Consider the following 19,920-nt stretch of genomic DNA (forward strand, 5'->3'; position numbering starts at 1 on the left):
CCCCCTTGAGGGCCCGGGGATGAGCGGCGGGCGGGCGGCCCTCCTGAGGGCCTCCGTGGGCCGGGGGACGCGCGGGGGGGCCCGGGGGTGAGGGCGGCGCAGGAGGCCGCGCCCCGCGCTGTGTCCGCCGGCGGCCGCCGTAGCGGGGCGGGGCGGGGCCCGGAAGGAGACGTGTGTTTCGGGAGGAAGGCGGAAGCGATGGCGGCGGCGGAGGCCGAGTGGGAGCCGGCGGGGCTGCTGTCGGGCCCGGGGACCAGCCTGGACTGGGGTGAGCGGGGGGCCGGGGCCGGGCGGTGGGGAGCGCCCCGGTCGGGCCGGCGCTGAGGCCGCTGTCTCTTCCGCAGAGGCCGTGCTGGGTGAGGAGCTGAGCGAGCTGCTGGGCGCCGCGGAGCCGCGGCGGGCCCCGAGGGACGAGCCCGACGTGAGTACCGGGGAGCACGGCGGGAGGCCGGGCTCCGTGCCCCGCCCCGGGGGCTGGGGGTGCGGGCGGGGGACCCCCGAGGAGCGGCGCTGTGGCTTCACGGCGGAGCCGCCCCCCGGCCGGCGGCTTCGCGGCCTTCACCCGCCCGCCCCGCCTTAGCTGCCGAGGGGCAGAGCTGCCAGTCGCTTAATAAATTGTCGACGTCGAAAGGGATTCGGGCGCCGAGTCTAAAGGGGAAAGTTCAAGGTGAAAGTTTGAGGTGGTGAGCGCAGGGGTAGCTGTGCTGTCGGTGGCCCCGGGAAGGGAAAGCCCCCTGAAGGCAGTGCTGGGGGGGGAGGGGGGCTTCGTTGCATGAGAAGCAGACAATATGTTACCGCTGCACCCACCACCGCTGTGCTTTATCACTTTGCCTATAAGGTGGTTTCTTTTCGTGTCTATTGTAGGATTTTCCCCTAAAATTTTTGCTTGCAACCTTATGCGTTGATCCCCTTGCTTTTCAATGATTGCACGTACTGCTCTTTCTGTCCTGAGACAATTGCCTCCTGGATTCTCTGCTGTGCGTTCTTTCCCTTGCCTTCTCTCTGCTCACCGTGTCGTAACCCACCTCCAGCACAGCCCTTCGGTTGTCCAACATAAACCCCAGGTACTGAGCGTATTCCTACAGGTGTTGTGGAACCAGGCGCTGGAGAAAATGTGGGAACTGCTTGGCTGTACAAGGGGAGGGTATTGCTTGCCAGCAAGTCAGCATTAGTTACCTGCGTGGAGGCTCTTACTACAGAGCTCGGGCAGTGGGTTTTGGTCATTCTTCCTATAAATGCACTCTGATGTGCTTTCTCTTCATCCTAGCTTGCAAGTACTAATATCTGTGCACTCTGCAGACTTTCTGAGCCTCTCTTTATAAGGCAAGTTGAGAATGTCAGGAAAGGTATGTTTGCAGGATAGTTTTTAGCAAGAAAATATTTGCTGTATATTTGTATAAGTCAGGTATGTGATATCTATATTTTTCATGCCAAGTGCTCATAAAATGCCACATTTGAGTAGGGAGCTGAGACTTACAGATGCATCAACAGGAAAAATGGATCAAAAAACCCCTCAACATTGCTGTAAAGGTCATACAGTCAATAAAATGTGTGAAGTGATTTTAGGGGCTTTTTTTCTTGGATTTTTTTTTACAGTTTTGTTGGTGTGTTTGGTTTTTTTTCCTGTCTTCCCCTGCTGGAAAAGGAAACTGGTGCCTCAGGCTTTAGAAGATGATGACATCACTTTATGCAAGTATAGGGAGACCTAATCCATATTGTTCATCAGATCTTGAGCAAATCAGTCCTTGTGTCTCTTTTCCTGCTGGTAAACTGCCCCTGGTGCTGCTTTTGTTTATAAAGTGCTTTGAGATGTGATGATGGAAGGGCATTAAGTAAATCTTTTGGTGCAGATGAGGGAGAAGATGGCAACAAGTTGCTAAAACTTGTGCTTTATATAAGGTGGTTCAATGACTGGACTTAGAACTTTCTTTTTACAAATTACTGATAACAGGGTAATAATTAGTGATGCTCTTAAACTGACATGCTCCTTTCCTACAGGTCTAAGCTTTAAAAGAAGCCTTGTCTTGTGTATTCCAGTTGAGAATTGCTCCCTTAAGGGCATTTATCTCTTGTGTGTCTTAAGGCAACTGAAGTGATCATTGTGTTGGTTTTGTTTTCCAGAGCTGTAAGAATGTGAACATAATGGCTGGTGGCTTCAGTGTATACTGTCTTTTTGTATTGTTTCTTTTTCTGAACTGTCGTTTCAGGAAAATGATCTCTATAACTTTCATTTTGATTTGGATTTGATGTCTTGGGACTCAGACCTTTGGAATATTACGAGCCATGCTTATACAGGTAATTAACCTTCTGCATTTTGCAGGCAGGACTATTCCTCCCCACCACACCTGGTTGAGTTGCCACAACTTAAGGATGGTGGTAACTTAATGAAACTATTTGATGCCTTACAGCATTTAGCTCTGTGATGAGAAGTCATGATGTGTTTCTGTAGGATGGGTGCAGCTGGCGAGGGCTGCCTTACAAGCTGAGCCATTTAGTCTCACTATGTTTTCTGCTATGTCTTGCTTCAGGAATTAAATAGCTGGTGTAGGGCAGTGTATCCTTTACTGATCTCCCATTAACAAAACTTTGTACAGTAAAATTTCATTATCTGTCTCTTGCAGATTCAAGTGTGAAGACAGAACCCTTGTCACCAGCCGCTTCAAATTGTTCGGTCCCTTCTCCGTCATCTGTGGACTCTCCAGTGCAGAATGTGCCTGTACGCAGAAACCTCCGTGTAACAGATAGCTGGCTCTGAGTGACTGCTGTTGTGACAAACAGAAAGCCCAGTGGTTTACTTCTCTGACCAACTTCATGGCATAAGAGGAAACAGCTTATTTTTCCAACCCTTGAAAACCAACTTCCCTTCAGTGATGTTTTCTTTCTTCTCCCGCTGTGATCCAGTCTAAAAAGAGCATGTTCAGTTCTGTTTCCTCAGCTGTGTTTATTAGCCTGGTTGCAAACAAAATGCCTTCTAAAGGCTTCTGAACCTAGCAGTTGCTGGCCTCTGCTTCCCATTGCTCTGCTGATAGGGAGAAGTACTTGTTTGGTTTTCAGTGATTCTGAGCGTTGACCAAAATAAAACTGCAAAACAAAACCTTTCTCCTGTTTGCTGCAGCAGCAACACAGATGTGATGAGAGGCAGTTATAATCTGAACTGCTGGTAGGCACTTTTCTGTGTTTCTGAAGCATTAATTTCATGTACTTTCTGCCTGCAGGATGATGTGGACTTCAGCTGTAGTTCCCAGATGTCTCCCATCTCTCTCTACAGCAAGAGTTGCAGAAGCCCTGCATCCCCCGAAGGAGATGGAGGGAAGAAGCCTGCTGTCAGCATCACTCCTCGGTCTGGTATGAGAGACCGAGTTACTTTGATTCCATAGAAAATATGCATACTGTCTCGCATATGAAAGTTTAACTAACAGACATTAGTATATCCTGTCATTGCTGATTTGAATTTGTAATCAGATGTGTCTGTTCTTAACAAATGCTATAGATGGGTAAAAAAACCCCATACCAAAAGCCATGTTATTACTACCCGAATTCTTCATTTTATATCCTCTGGTCCAACTCTGACTCTTTTTCCTTTCCTAGCGAATAATTCTGCGAAGACCCTGAAGAGGTGTGGTCAGGCAGCGTCCAGGCCTTTGATACAACCCAAACCGCTTTTGCCAGCTGTACCTGAGGCTCAGGCTAACATTGGCATACCAGCTAAAACCATCATTATTCAGACTCTTCCCACACTTGTTCCACTGCCAAAGCATCAGCCAGTTGTTAACATCCAGCCAGCACCTCCTAAAGGTAGATGAACTGTTTTGACTGAGCCAGGTCTCAGGGGTAAACACCGCACCTGTTTGGGATGGTCACTAGAATGAAGTTAGGTTTTGCAGGTGAAATGGGGAGGGGTAGGAGAAAAGAGGGGTTCTACATGCTTTGTCGAAAAAGCTTTAGGCTGAGAAGATGGTTTTATTCCTCTCTCATATAATTATAAGGGAAGCAACACTCACCTGGGCATTATTTACTGGAAGACAGTAAAGCAGAAGAGACTATGCTGAGCACTGGCAGTTGTGGGGATAAAACTGTTGATTTGGAAGGATGTCTGGGAACCCTTAGCTCTGATCTACTTGTGGTGGCAAGTGATGCGTAAGGTGATAATGGTGCTACTCTATGACAACCAAAGGAAGATCCAGCAGGATCAGTTAGGATGGATTGAATGAAACTTGAAAACTTGGGAGGAGTGATAAAAGTGTTTTTTTCCCCATGTGACAATCTGCCACAGGATGGTGGAAATATGAGTTTATGGCTTTTTATCTGGCTAAACAACATTAAATAGGGTGTTGTGAAATCTGCACAGAGAGGCATGTCAGAGGTCAGAAAAGTTGCTTATAGCTGCAAGCTGATGTTAACAAGAGGCAAGTGATTTCCAGTCCACTGATAATTATTCTTTCCTCCTGTTGACCTGTAACAGATACCTGAAGTAGCTTGAGCCTTCGCTTCTGAATCCAAAGCATTGTTTTGCTCTTCAGCTAAGGCAGTAGGGACGTTACTTGCATTGCTGAAATAGTCAGATGCAGTTGCTCGTTTTCACCAGCTGATGGCTGCAGCCTCTTGCCGTTGACTCAGACGTGGAGGCATGGAAGGAAAATGAGACAAATACTTAATGGCATGTATCTAGAAATTATTGCAATAGTGAAATACTTGTCTCCATTACTAATTGCTCTTCCATCAGGCGTTAAGCCATATCTGGAGGCACTGACATTTGTTACAACATGCCTAAGATTGTTAGACCGCTTAAAACAGGTCAGCACAGTCAGCATGACCTAATTTTTACTCCTTCTGATGTTCCAGCTGATAAAATACCATCTGGAATAAGGAATGTTGGCAATATAGATTTTTTGGATATAAGTATAGTGAAATACTGTGAAGATCAACTTCTCTTTTTCCCTGAAGAAAAGTCAGGAGAGTAATTTTTGTGAGGCACTATAGAGAAAACACTTCTGGGAAAGTGTTTCCATGCCATGTATTTACTTTATCTGATAGTGTGTTTAAAAATTCTGTTGTGCTGCTTCCATAACAAGAACCATAAGGATTTTTTTTTTAGTTCATCAAAATCTCCTGCACATGATGAGTTGGAGCTACCAGTTTGAAATATGCCATTATCCTCAAAGGAGCATGAGGAATGATACTTTTACGGTCCTTTTCATAAAAGCTTAAAGAAGGAAGCGTGATCTTTATGCATTAAAAACAATTGTCAAAATCTCAAACTCACCATTTGAGGTTCTTAAATAGGGTTGTACTAACTTCAAGATTATGTCTGCAAAAAAAGGAGATCTAATCTTACACCTCATACATAAAAGATCTTGGCGCTAGGTAAGTTACTTCATTTGTCACTTTCCAGAAGGTTGGGTAGATGCTGTAATACATTGCCGTGCATTTTGGTTGGAATGCTCAGCTGGAACATGCTGTTTCTGAAAGGTGGTGAGGTCATCCTGTTACAAAGGATTGGAGAGATGTTCATGTGTTTTCAGACAACTCAAGCACCTGCTTAAGTTAAATGTCGTTGTTGGACTGAAATTTCTTGGAAGTGATTGTTTTTAATTCCATTTCAGACTGTCAAAATTACCTCATTTTTCCTGCTTGCCTTTTTTTAAGCTCTGTTCAGCTTGTGCATAAAATTTCTTACACGAGACATTTTTCAAAAAGAAATTGGTCTTGTCTTGGTATGAATTGAGGCTTTAACTTACGTTTTGAAAGTGTAACTGGCATTGCTCTTTCTTTTTCATCTTCTTTCTCTATGCTGTTTCTGAATTGGTTTGTATAGTATGAGTCAGTTCAGTGGAAAACTTACCACACAGAATACAGCAATAAAGAAGGGACGGACAAAAGGGAGGAGGAGGATGAGGATTGAGGTAGACCGGTTAAGTTCTTTGAGGAAGTTGCCCAAAGCACATCAAGTGTTAGCAATACTGAAATGAGTAATGTTTCTAACAAGTGTTGACTTTTATTGACTTTGAAGAGCTTTTGGGAGTGAGCTTGATTTATTGGATCCCTTTAATATGTGTGGTTTTGGCTTACAGGGTGGATTAAGACCCCTGCAAACTTTTGAGGGTTTTGGGTTGGGTTTTTTTATTCCTATCCTGTGGAATATACTAGTGCTGTAGAATTGAACTTGAGATATATTGTGCAGGGCAGGAGAGGAAGCAAAAGCTTTCTATGTCCTACCTCAGTATTGCCCTACAAACTGGTCATGTACAAATCCATTTCATACTATACACTGAGCACTCCTGTTTGTTCTTGTGTTCTAGGTCAACTGGTGGTGCTCCCCCAGCCCACTATGGTACAGCTCCAGGCTTCTGGGGTGCTTCCTGCCTCCCAGCCAGTCATTGCCGTCCCTGGAGGGACCACACCACTTCACAGTCATACAGTGAATGCGTTGCCTGCAGCTGCTGCGAATGGCTCAACAAGCGGCAAAATACCAGCGACTAAGCCCCTGCTTCAAAGCACCACACCAGCAATGGGGCTGGATGTAAGTTCTGGCTGTGTGATGATAGCTAATAACTGAAGCTCAGAAAGAGTTTTCAGTTATCTGCGTCTGGGATATGATGGGAGAACCATGTCGCTTTAGAGTCTTCAGGAGGACAGAGCTGCAGTTGGTCTTGTCTAATAGGATTTCTAACAGTAAATGGAGTTTGGCAGCTTGGCAAGGAGTGGGGAGGAACAGGTTGATATCTGCTGGCCTGCCTGGAGTTGCAGACCAGGTGTGCAAGCACTGTGGCAGAAGACAGTGCTGATACATTTTTTTTTTTTTTTAAATTTCCCCCCCCCCTTTGTTTGTCTTCTCAACTGTAGACTCTCAGTGACTGGAGCTCTCTTACATACATGAAGGTTTGATATGTCTGCTTTTTGATCAGTGCTAAACCATTTTTCTAATCCGTGTAATAAAAGCACTGCTTTGGAAGTAGATGAATTGAAGTGTCAGCAGTAGGCCTGATTCTTCCGTGCTGTTTATCTTCCCAGATTTTATTAATGATTTTTAGAAACTTCAGATACCGAGTTTCATATGATCCTGATCTCTTCAGGCTTCCTTTTGATCATATGCTGAATGAGTAGAAAAGGGGTAAGCTCTCGACAGTCACTGCGCAAATAGATATGTTTTTCCACGGTAGTTCACAGTAAGCAGTAAAGAGAAATAACTTTCGAGATGTGCAGGGGTTTTTTCCTCCTTTAGCTTTGACATCTTAACTAGCTAGGAAGCTGGGTGTTAACTTGATTTAGTTCCAAGTAGTCTGGAGCTGCTTTGTTGCATTCTGTTGTCCGAAAGAAGGCATGGTTGGGAAGAATACAGAAGCTTCTTGTTTGTGGCTTTTAAACTCTCAGGGTGTTGTTCTCCAGTGTGGTGTTCCAAGTGCTGCTGTCATGAGCTGAAGGTCCTGTTGCATCCCTCAGTGTGAGGGAGAAAACACTGGTATTCATTCACATGAAATTTTGCCGTGTAGTCACCTGCTTATTAGCAGTGCAGGGCACTGCTTCGCAAAGGCATGTGTCTTCTGGCTTCTTTGGAGGGATGTTGTTGTACGGTTTCCTAGTGTCTGGGAATTGCCACTCATGCTTGATGTTAAGTTTTCCTCACTATTCATGTTTGTGTGTGGGCTGCATTTTTAAATGAAAAATTATTTGCTACAAATAATTCAGCACTCAGACTGCATTGTAAACCCAATCTTGAATTTTCAAGAAGCTGACAAAGGTCTGTTAGACCAGTTAAGAGCACTGCATTTTTAAATGATAGTTGCCTGCTGTACAAAGCCAAACTGAGGAGACCTGTCAGCAGTCACTAGGTTTGTGACTCCCTGTAATCAGGACTAGCATGGCACCTTGCCATTGTCTGAATATAAGGTTTAATTGACAAAACCGCCTAATTGTCAGCACACTTCATATACGCATCTGTTGACAGTCAGTAGTCAAACATGTAGCTGTGGTAATGAATAGCTGTTTGTTTTGAATGATGGTTGTGTGGATATTTCGACCTGAAGCTGTTTTAGGGAGGCAGTTTTTAGACTTGGTATCAGCCTAAATGCTGCGTATCTTACCTGTGCTTATTGAAACATGAAAAAAACAGTTGCAACTGCTCATCAGCACATACTGTGTCATAGCACTTTGAAAAAGAACAAATGTTTCAGGATACAGCTGGTGCCAGTGGGGTTAAAAGATCTTGAGACCGCCTTAGATGCCATATGTGGTGCACAGAGCTGCACAGATGTAGCTGTCATTTGAGCTCTGTAACAAGTTTTATTGTTTGGTAATCTAAGCAGATGTTGCAGGATAAAAAGAAACACTGCAGGACTTTCTTTTGGGTTTAGGAGGGATAAACTGTTAGCTTAACACTCAGCCCTTCCAGTGGCTTAGGCTGAGATCGGCTGACAGCAAGCTGTACGCTGTGAGGCTGTACATTGTGCGTGTCCTGATGGCGCGTGTTTACACAGCTTGCCAGCCCTGGGGAAGTGCTAGGCTTTCAGTGCCGTCACTCTTCGCTAGGAAACTGGTGAAGAACTTCCCACTAGGAAATTGGACAAAAGAAATGCTGCCTAAGCAAGCCACTCTTCCAGATGAAGGAAGGAGGCTCTTAATCAAATAAGCAGATTGCCTTTCCTGTTGCTGTGAAGTGATATGAGGACATAAACAGTAGGTGTGTGTGGGAATCCAGTTTAGGTGTGTCCTTATAGGGCCCTTTTCTCATGTTTCCACTCTGTAGCAAGAAAAGATTTAATTTTGCCTTCCAGTTCTGTTGATAAAAAAGTATTGAAAATTTAGAAAAAATTAGTTCACACTTATGTATGCAAAATTACTTCAACATTTCTATTAAAGAATCCTGTTTTATGTGCTGTACTTTAGGTAATTTTCATATGAAATAAACTCGTTAGTCAAGTTGTGTTCTGTTGAGTTAGAAACAAGAAAACCCAGGTCTTTCATAAGAACAGAAAAAACATTTGCGTAGGTTTTGTGTTCCTGCATTTAAGGTGCATCTTCGAAAACAGCAGCTTTCATAAGTTGAGGCAGGAATCTAGCCAATGTAAAGTTGAAATGGTTTGTACTTTCAGCTTTCTGTTAACTTTCCCAGTGTGTGTACCAAAACCTGCAGTGCGTGGGAGACATTCTTAGTGCCTTGTGCTAGAAATACAGTTAGCGTTGGAATGGAGATTAAATTTTGCTCAGAACTGATTTTTCTTTGGAAGACTGAATTGAGGTAGCGGTGTTTATTTGTAAAGTGTATGACTCTTTGCAAAGACTCTGAAGTTAGAGGACAATCCGAATCTAGTTGGTAGTTAGAAGCAATTTTGCAATGAACCTTTCACCTCTCAATATTTACAACATATTTTTTATGTGTGTGGTGGTGTAGTTTTGAAAGCTGGGTAACAGAAGTTGCAGCACTGATTAATGTTTGATTTTAATGCCGATGTTTTCCCGTTATGGTAGGTGTTTCCTGGGAACCAGAAGTTACTATCTTGAGTGGTAAATTAATACAATACAACCTACAAAGAGGGAGACTGCAACAGAGTTGTTTGCTACGTTGAGTCTTTGTTCAGCACTTGTGTAAAGCAATGTTGGTCAAGCAGTCTGACTTTATATATTATAATGTTCCTCTCTCTCTTCTGATTACCAAAATGCAAAGGGCATGTTTATCTTGATGCCAAGCCAGCTATGTAATGCTTAGTGCCATACTGCTTCCAGGTTCAAGCATTGTTGCACTGTTTCACACACAGAGCTCTATTTCCTGCATCAGATTTAGGTAGGATCAGGTAGTGTGACTTTATTCCCCAAGGAAAGGCAGACAAGTGCTAGAGGGTTGACCAAGGATCTTAAACTGTTTTAGGGATTTTCAATTAAAACAAAGTAACTCAAGGACACAACAGTTGGGTTTCATTTAAGCAAGCTTAAGAAACGAGTCAAAGTGAAAGTGGTGTGGCATAGACTAAAATGCAGTTATTTTGCAGGGTACCTTGAATCGGACTGGAGAGAGCTGACAGCATTTGGAGAACACTGAGTAAAGGAGGACAGTTTAGATAAATGCAGCCTGAAATGTAGCTGGTGGTGTCTGAAACAACGATAGGTGTACCTTAGGATGTACTCTTAGTGTACAAACACTGCACTGGTGCTTTAACTCCCATGTTTTCTCCAGGGCAGTAAGGAGATTTGTCAGAGGTTCCAGATGCTTAGTCAAAACCTCTCCAGTAGTGAGTAGTCCTAAGCAGGTCTGCAAACAAGAATGGCTGTAAACAATTTGGTCTTCTCTGTTTGACTTTGTGATGAAAAACTTCTTTTTAAAAAGAAGAAGAATGTAACTACTTGTTTGGAGTATCACACAGCTGAAGCCAAAGCTGCTGCATGAACTCATTCCTTATTATTTCATCTCAGTTGAAATGATCCTGGCTCCAGAATGGTGTGTTCTATACACTGCGGTCCTTGGCTAGCCTGAATCTTTCTTTTTTTCCCCCCCCCAAAGTTTTTATACGTCTGCAGAAGTTTTCTTATGTTAAGTATTGTAGTACTTAACAAATTCAAGACAAAGCTTAGTGTTAATGAAAGAATGTTAAAATCTTTTCCATCTCCACTCTCTGCTAGAGAGAGAAACTGGATTAAGTACAAACAGCTTCAGAGATTCTTCTTGGTGGCAGCAGACTAGACATATAATAAATGATCTTTACAGAAAGCAATTAGATCAACATGGAGACAGCCCAAAGTGTTAATGCACTGTAATGTTTTTTCTCAGTCTCTGTCACCAGACTGCGGTATCGTGAAGAAGAATGACTTCTTCAAACAGCCTGTAGCCAAATTTTCTTGCAGACACCAAAGCCCTAGAGCTCCATACTGTCTGTGTGTGGGTATATATAGGGAGAGAGTTTAAGCAGCCGGAACTTGACCAGAGCACACTGAGTTCGTTAGTGTTACTATTCTGTGACTTATTTTTTCTATAGACTGATATTTCTAGAATAGTTCTCATCTTTTTTTTTCTTTAGTTTTTATGCTCTAATAGATACAGTTTACACCGGTGCATATGTTGGTAGCTACTGGAGGATATTCAGTTCTGTGTAAGACGTGGCATTTCAGTTCTTTTTCAATGTATACATCATTAAGACACATTCTGTTCTAGCTTAATAATGTGATGGAAGTCTTCTGTTTTTAATAAAAAGAGTTGCTGTTGCTAATCTGTGAGGGAAAGGAAATCAACACAGTAGTATTTAAACTTAGGATTTCAAGTAGCTTTGTATAGCTCTGCAGTATCGATCATCATTATCCTCGTCAGCAGCAAGATGCTTTCAGTCTAGATTGTCCCACTCACTCAGTGCAAACCAAACCACAAAATGAGTAAGTGGTAAAAGATGATAGGCTGTTCCTGCTTGGGGAAAAAAAAATCACGTCATCAGGACTGCTGGAGGATAGGGAAGGGTTACTTTGAACTGTCCTGGTCTGGTCGTGCAGACTGAATGCCTGCTAGTGGTTGGAGTGAATTATGTGCCCTCCTGGAGTTTATTTGCTGGTTTAGCTTCAGCCAGAAGGAATCCAGTTTGTGTGCTCTATCAGAGACTGTTCTGTGATGTGAACCAAAGCATATTCAGTGGGACACTCAGGAAATGTGCATCAAAGCCACACACCTGATCTGAATTAAAATGCTAGCATAGATGCACCCAGAGAGTGCATTTCAACTGCCATGTAAGTGCTTGATACTCAGAATGTGCAGTCTGAGGTCAGCATCAGTATTCAAGATGTCAAAAACTATATAGCTTAGCTGCAAAAGGTACAGACACAGGTGTGATCAGTGTGGAAATGGCTTCCATACAGGACAGACTAAAAAACCATAGAACTTTCCAGGTAAGAAAACAGATGACTGATTGATTGTGGCCTATAAAATATGGTGTATGGTAAAGTCAAGGTGAAAGTCTACCTTGCACACCTGAAGGTAGGTATTATCTGTCTTTGTGATTTGGTTGATCAAATAAAACTGCTGCTCAGGTATATGTTTTGTGTCCCCTACACCTAGGAGGCTAACTCTGGAGAAAACAAGACAGTGTAAGACTTGTTTTTCATTGTTCGTGAGCTATAACTCTTGGAGGTGTACCATGATTCCTAGTTGGCTCTGTGCTGACCATTTCAGCTCATTTGAAGCAGAGTGCAGGAAGCTATCTGTACAAACTTTTGAGAAAATAGAGGAGCAGAAATTATGCATGAAATAGAGACACTTTTAACTTGTGGATCATTAACAGGCCTCCGTATTGTCAATCTAGATCAATGTCTTGAGACGGCAGGAGCGCATGATCAAAAACCGGGAGTCAGCCTTCCAGTCACGTAAGAAAAAGAAAGAATACATGTTGGGACTAGAGACGAGGCTGAAGGCAGCCTTACTGGAGAATGAGAAGCTCAAGAAAGAAAACAGCATGCTGAAGAGGCAGCTGGATGAAGTAGTATTAGAGGTAAGAGATTGTCCCACCTTCTCAGGTGGGAGGCACTTGAACAGAATCATGGAAATGTTGACTGGAAGACCTTTGGGGGTTTCTAGCCCAGGGCTCCTAGTCTGAGCAGGACTTTCACCAGCTCTAGGTCAGGACAGCTGTCACATCTATTTGACTTTCAGTTCTTTATTTCATGGTACTTCTGAAGATTTCACTGAGAAGATAGACTGGATAGAAGCTAAATATAATGCACAAACAAAATAGTTTTAAGTAGTCCTGGCTTGTATTCATACATAATCAGGCAAATACAAATCCAAAGAGCAAGAATAATTTGGTGTGTTCAGCTTCTGACATGACATACCTTTGTATGTCTGTGCCCCTTTTATATTGCACGTCTTCTCTGGTTTTTCCTGTGTAGAACCAGAAGCTCAAAGTATCATCTCCAAAGAGAAGGACCCTGTGTGTGATGGTGATACTGGCTTTCATAATGTTGAATTACGGTCCACTGAGGTAAGCTGCCTAAGAATTCCTCTTTGCATAGCAAGTTTGCTGTCCTGCAATTTTTGTTTGAATCTTTAATACAGGCAGTGTTGTGTTTTAGTCTTGAGCTTGAAACTTGACTTACATCCTTTGCTCTCCTCCTGCATAGGGGAAGACTCATCTGTATAATAGTTCCTCTTTTGGAATCCTTCTGCCCACAAGAGATAGGTTTTGTACTTTTATTTTCTCTTGGCTTGGCACTTTGTTAATCAATACAGCGTACAGCAGTTTGTCTGCTCCATTTATACCTGAAGAGGTTACAGAGCTGTGTTTAGAATCCTTTTAGAAAAAAAGGCGCAGACTTTGAGAGCTCATCTGCTTGTTTATACTTGTGCTAATGTAAGTAGCTGAGTTTAAGCTGCTTCTAGTACCCAGTGCAGGAAATCCCACTGTTTGTTCTAGTGCTTTGCAATCCTGGCCGTTAGGTGTGTCTTGCTGCAGCCTTCCTCATTACAGTGTAAGCCCTGTATTATTTGTCTTCTAGATCTGGTGAAGAGGTGGTTTCCTCTCCTTAATTAGTTGAAGCGGTAATCAGAAACCTCTCTTATTCAAACTGTATCAGTGGGGCACAGGAACCAAGACAGCGGGAAGGAAATGCTGCGTTATTTCCCAGACACTTGATAAAGAAACCTGTGGAAGAGAGGAGACTAAAAAGGGATACTTCTTACACATATCTGTCTATTTAACCTGGCTTTGGAACATAGAGACCTTTTATTTGAATCTGTTCGCTTTTTCAGAAGGGGAGAATATTTCAGTAGATTCCCAGTCAGTGTCTCCATTTGTTCTCAAAACCCCAGTCAAGCTGAAGGAATGGGATGGGATAGATCTGGAGGAAGATGCTGTTTCTGACTCTGATAAGCTTTTACAATGTTGGTGTTTGTACATTTTTAATAAGATTAGAAAAATTGCTAAAGCTGAAATTACTTTTGAAGTATTTGCACTTATTGTAAATATTGTTTATCTCTGGCAGTGAAATACAGCTGATGAACTCATCCATATCAAGGTAAAATTAAGGTAGACTGTTTCTTAGTGCATTTAGGGTTTGTATTGGTATTTTTGACAATCAGGCAGAAAAATCAGCTTCCAGATACTAAATCAGATACTAAGTGATTGATTTGTACGTTTGTGCTAAGCAATCTGCATTTGCAAATGTTACCACACACTTGAGAGACACTTGGTGAGAACTAATAGAACCAGTAACCTTTCTGAAGCTGGCAGAAATTTTAGTTGCCTCCACATTACAGTGAGGAGTTGGAATGCGTGAAGCTCTAGTTGGTTTTGAGAGGCTTGGAAACATACAGAAGATGAGTGGAAAGTCTTTTAGCACAGTGCTTTAAAGTTCCTGTGTCAGCTTTTCTACCCTCAGGAATGAGTAAGGTGTTGAGCTTGATGGCAAGAAACTGCTGTCAAAGTAGGCTGAAAGGTCGGTTTGTGTTCATACCTTTGCAACAATTGGTAACTGTAGAAATGTTACGGGGTTAATGTCGTGACCCATTTGATGTTTATTAAAGTAGATAAAAAGAAATTTCTTGCCGGTGTAGTAGCTGAGCATATCCGTGTGATTGCTGTACCTGAGCTAGGTGGTCTGCATCAGTGCTGGATTTAGGCAGTGAAGAGCAATGTAATTGCAAATTTACAAGTAATTACTCTTTCTGCTTTTTTTTTTTTTTTTTCCCCTAGCAGAGTAAATGCTTGCATTGCAATTAAAATACTAGACTGTATCAAGGTGGTATGAATGTTGATTGTGCAGTACTCTTTGGAAGGCCTAGAATGTGGGATATGCAAACCATGACTTAAGATTTCACTCCTCCCATACGCATTTTCTTCCTTTTATAGAGGTGTCACTGAATAGTAGCTCCACGAACGTGATAGTCATGATTGCTGTTCTGCTTGGTCCTTAACAAACAGGAGCTTCCAGTACACGTGATGTTTTTCCATCCCTGCAACTTCTTACAGAAATAAGTAATCTTTTTTTTTTTTATAATACATGCTAGCTTATAGTTCAGCAGAAGTACTTTTCCCCCTGAGTTAGCTAGCTGTGGAATACCTAATTTCTATGCAGTTGTCAACTACGATTTGAAACTTTGACAGTGTTGCCATTTCTTTTATGTAGGAAACCATTTCACTTGCAAACCTGTATGGAGGTGTGACAGCATTTGGGCATGGGATATTTTGATTCAAATATATTAGCACTGAATGTTTTATTATTTAAAACCAACAAACCATTGCAAAAGGAGAGTTACATCAAAAAAAAGCAAAATCATAGGAAATTTGCCCCCTAAATTAGGTAGCAGACTTTAAAATTCCCTTAGCTGGCCTTATTGTAAGATGCTTCTCAGACTCTTAATTGGAAGGGATAGGATTCTTTGAAGGCTGGAGGTAGAACAAAAGGACAGATATATAGGTTTTCTCTTTAGTTGCCCATTTCCACCAAATCAGAGGAAGCAGGGAAGTGATCTGGTTGTTCTGGGACAGGGATGTGAAGCTGAACAACAGGGAGTTCTGCAAAAAAAAAATCTGAATGGTTGGCTCTGTAGTTAGTTCTGTGTTTGCTGTTGCACTAACACTGGTTCACACGTAATTTTGTTTATTGGTCTTACATCACATTGACTGCGTAGGTAAGTGGTGGGATGTTTGTGATGTTTCATGGAGGACTCTGAGGCTCTGCTGTTCTGTTGCTTTAAGATTATGGGAAGCAGTCCAGGATGTGGCAGCCCTTGGCAAACAAGTTTAGCAGATAAAATTATTCTGCTGACACATTTTTTTCATGCTGACAAATATACTAAGTGTATGGGTAATCTGTAACATTTAATTTGGGAATATGGGAGCGGCACTGAATGTCTGGTAGGGAAGCTGGCATATCAACCCAGGAAACCTGTTAAGAAAACATTGGAGGGAGAGTCTAGTCCAGTCTGCTTAATTGCCATCAAGCTTTTCAGAACATCCTTCAGTCTTGGACATGGCACCATGTTATCTCTGAGAGAAGAACGCAAGTTGAATTAAATATAAATCTAATGTAAATGTGAATTGAATACTTTCTGGTCCTGCAAGTGGCTTGTATAAACGGTAACTCCGCGTTACATGGTACTGTGTTACTAAACTCTTTTGGGTTTGTTGCTATTTTGTATAGAAAACTGCTTTCAATTATTAAAAGCAGAAGTAATTCAGCAGGAATTATATTAGTGTAAGTTTCTATTTTATCTGTTTGTCTTATACCAGAAGAAAGGCGCCCAGATATTTCCCGTCTGTGTGTCAATGAACTATTCTCTAATCTTTGTGAATTATTTGGATTTGGTTTTAACATCTATAAAAACTTCCTTTTATTATTATTTAAGAATGATTGGTGAGGTGTATGAAGGGAGAAGGGTACATTTTGATTCTGTTGCTTGCAGAGGTCACCCCTTTGCCCCAGTCTCACGTACCATGAGGTGTAAGACAGGAATTGGCAGCCCTGCAGTATTTGCACAAAAGGCAGTGAGCCCACAAACCTTGGCATGCAGCAGGGTTGGGAGCTGGAACCATGACATCTGGAGACAGGTATCTGTGGGAGGCAGCATCTCCTGCTTTCACACTTGCCTTTTGCTAGATAGCCAGTGCTGGTCAGCAAGGCTGCGTTCTCAGCTGACACAGCACCCCTGAAAGACTGCTGACTTCTGGCATTAAGAAACATCTAGTTAGCTGTGCTGCTGTTTTTTTTTTTTTTTTTTTTTCCCCGAATTACTTACAACATGAAATCTGAAAATTTTCAAACTATTACGATCCCTAGGTGCCCTCCCCCCCCCCCCTCCCCTCCCCCTTGTTTAATTTTCAAATTTGTGTTAGGCTGGGCCTGGGTAGTAACCAGATCTGAAAATGTGTTAAATAAGCACAAATAATGCTGAAACAAATGGAAACCAAGCACATGTTCTAGTCTAAACAATCCATGCATTTATTTTTTGAATATTTTTCTTGTGTTTCTCTTCCTGGTGCCCAGTTGAATATAGATTGGTTTTATTATTTTTTTGCATTTATTTTTTTGAGTATTTTTCTTTTGTTTCTCTTCCCTGTGCCCATTTGAATATAAATCGGTTTGTGTGTTTGGGTTTTTTTTTTTCATACAAGTCCTACATGTGACGGTAAGATATTTTCCAGAACCTAACCCAATAAATGTGTAAGAAGTAAGAATGGAGAACCATCATGGAAGATGCAAAAGGTGAATTTTTATATCTCTGCTTTTTGAGCCAGCAGCAGCAAAGCATGCAAGCTGGGTACTTGCTAGTGGCCCTAGCATTATTTTCTTGGCTATGAAAAATGTTCAGCTAGTTATTTTTTCCCCCTAATCAGTCTGCTCAAGCTTACTTTGGTGGTCATTGTCTAGAGCATTTATAAAGGTGTCAGCCAGCCAGAATGTGTCCTAACTACCATTTCAGAGATTTAATGATGGAAAACAAAGAAAAATGTGAAGTTAGGGAGGGGAAAGGCAGATCTGCAAAGAGATTGGAACAGGGGGTTTGAGAAAGTGGTGTGATTTTTTTTTTTTTTATTAATTTTATTTTTTATTACAAGTTGGCCACCTCTGTATGGCTGGAACCCCTTTCAAACTGGAAAACAGACTTGATGATGTAACCAAAAATTCTTAAGCCATATTTGTGGTGGAGGATGACTGAGGTGGTGATTGATGGAACTAAGTAAAGCTGCTGCTTCAAAATCTCTTGTGTCCTGTTGACCTACAGCAGCTGCACTAGAATTGCTGGCCTTTTGTAGAAACTTCATTGCAGTTCCTCTCTAGAGTGTCCTGATGGCTTTTCCCCTACTTTCCAGGACTATCCTGGAAACTGAATAATCTATTAAAAATTTAGATCCATTGAGCAATCTGCAAATAAAGACACACCAGCCTTGGTAGCTGAGAAACGTGATTTGGCTGCTGTTGTCATAAACTGCAACAAATGAAGAAGCACTGATTTCTGTCTCCTGATAGACTTACAGGTGTGTCTCATTTCTTAGGTAGTAACACAAACAGTGGGGCAAAAAAAACCCCCAGAAGTGGTTAAGATTAATCCTCTTTTACTAAAAATGAGGAAATAGCTCAGCTGCATGCGATCGCAATTGCTGCTTGTAAGGATGAAGTAAGTAAACACAAGTCTTTCACCAGCACCCAGATTAGCATCCCACCTAGTGTGCAGGCTGCTAGTCAGTACTAATGTTGCCTGCTGAGCTTTTGGAGCACATGTGGTTTGGGCTGCTGAAAGCACCATCCGTGGAGCGCAGCTGTTTTGGTGTCAGTATGGTTTAGAGCCCTTATTCAGGCTGGGTAGTCTTGAGTTGGTATGTGAGAGAGCAGGTTAATTTGGAGGCTTGGTGCATTCAGCAGTGATTTTGTGCAAGTTTGCTGTCGTTTGAGCCTTAATGCCGGACTCTGTGATTAAAGAAGCAGACTTGTCTTACAGCAGGCAGGAGCCTAGGGATTACCTTGGTTGGTGGGATGTTGGAAAGTTAGAGAAATAATTTTGTAGTTCCCTTGAAGTGGACAAAGAAGCTAATCTTGTCACCATAACATCACATGCAGCAAGTGTTGTGCTGCGGCAGAGATGTTTGAGCTGGAAGTTGTGTGCTCAGGTTTGTCGGTGCAGATCCCACCCACAGCAGCCAGTCCTGGACTGAGGTCTCACTATGGTCTGGATCCCATCACTGTGCTGCCCTGGCAGGTGAGCTCGATCATAAGATCAAGCAGCATCATGGCATGTTTGAAAACACTCGAAATGTCCTGATGAATAATGTGGCCTAAAATGAAGGGTAATGACTAGCAACTGAAATGCATTTTTTTCTTCCTGTTGCCTTAAAATTTCTTCCTGATTGTGTGTGTGCTTCTTCCTCCCTCCATTCCAGTGCAAAGTTGGGCAGGTTACTTGAAACCACCCATGGCTTGCAGTGCAGTGGAGGAGGAACTCCCCAGCCAGGCTCCTTGCTTGCCTGTTGCCACCTTCCAGCTCAGCCTGGTTTGGGAGCGGCGCTGAATTGTGACCATTAAACATTGTACCTGTGGCCTGTGATTTCCTTCAAGCTGCAGGTTGGATGGTGTTGTCTAAACACTGACTGATTAAAGCATCTCTAAAAGATGTTCTGAGAACAGAGAACCACTAATTGTGGGCCGTACAACAAGGGTGAGTTTCTTAATCTCAGTTTATCCAATCCTGGGCTTTTTTGCACTTGGTGAAGGATAGAAAAGGATTATTTCTCTGCTTTTTGCAAGCCTCAGTAGCCTTCCATATGTCTTCTGGAGGTTGATAGTCTTAAATGTAATGTGTACCTGAAGTATGCTAGGAAACATACATCCAAATTTTGACAGTCAAAAGGCTATTCATTTCTTACTAGTAGAGAAGAACTGGTGAAATGCGAAAACTATTAGATGAGTGCAAGCGACATGCAATAGTGCCACGTTAGCCAGCTCCTTCTGGCTGCTGAGGAAATACAGAGCCCTCTGAGTGTTTTAGCAAAACCAGCAGAAGCTCTGGAAGATGTTTGTGTTATTAACACTTTTAATACAGGAAACTTACTTTGATGTTTGTGACACTGAAAGAATATGTTTCAGTGCTGAGTTGAGTGTACATTTGTGTTGGAGGTGGCCCAAAGCCAGAAAACTGCTTCCATAGCACACCTTTGGTCGTGTGGTGTAGTTTCTCCTTGAAAAGAGGGAGAAATTGAGAGGAAAAGGGCAGGCTGAGTGATTTGGACTTGGGTTCAGGTTCCAGACCTTCAGAACCTCTCTTGATGGATTGGTGCTTGAATAAAATGGAATACCCTTGATTTTCTTACAAACTACAACTTCAGGAGCAGGAAGTGATTCCTTTCTCTTTCCTTTACTGATCACAGCCACACGTTCATCCTGGCAGAGTTCTGCCGTGGCCTAGCTGTGCTCGCTTGCCTTGGCCTGCTGCCACTGATACGGTTGCAGAGCCTGCGCAGA

The 19,920-nt window shown here is 42.5% G+C and overlaps 1 protein-coding gene across 2 annotated transcripts in view; it reads left to right on the top strand.

Moving 5' to 3' along the window:
- Positions 1–48: 48 nt before the first annotated feature.
- The window catches only part of ATF6 (activating transcription factor 6), an 81,641-nt gene continuing 61,769 nt past the window's right edge, over positions 49–19,920 (top strand). The window contains exons 1-9 of one of the 2 annotated variants that reach the window (XM_056355566.1): positions 49–268; positions 345–421; positions 2,208–2,295; positions 2,622–2,716; positions 3,216–3,345; positions 3,589–3,795; positions 6,300–6,520; positions 12,273–12,458; positions 12,856–12,947. In XM_056355566.1, the coding sequence (XP_056211541.1) occupies positions 199–268; positions 345–421; positions 2,208–2,295; positions 2,622–2,716; positions 3,216–3,345; positions 3,589–3,795; positions 6,300–6,520; positions 12,273–12,458; positions 12,856–12,947 (1,166 nt within the window). In that variant the 5' untranslated portion in view covers positions 49–198. The remainder of the gene's footprint in view (positions 269–344; positions 422–2,207; positions 2,296–2,621; positions 2,717–3,215; positions 3,346–3,588; positions 3,796–6,299; positions 6,521–12,272; positions 12,459–12,855; positions 12,948–19,920) is intronic. The other variant, XM_056355565.1, reaches the window with a different exon arrangement.

Source organism: Falco biarmicus, chromosome 11 (genome assembly GCF_023638135.1).
Source record: "Falco biarmicus isolate bFalBia1 chromosome 11, bFalBia1.pri, whole genome shotgun sequence".
In the NCBI taxonomy this organism is placed as follows: Eukaryota; Metazoa; Chordata; class Aves; order Falconiformes; family Falconidae; genus Falco; species Falco biarmicus.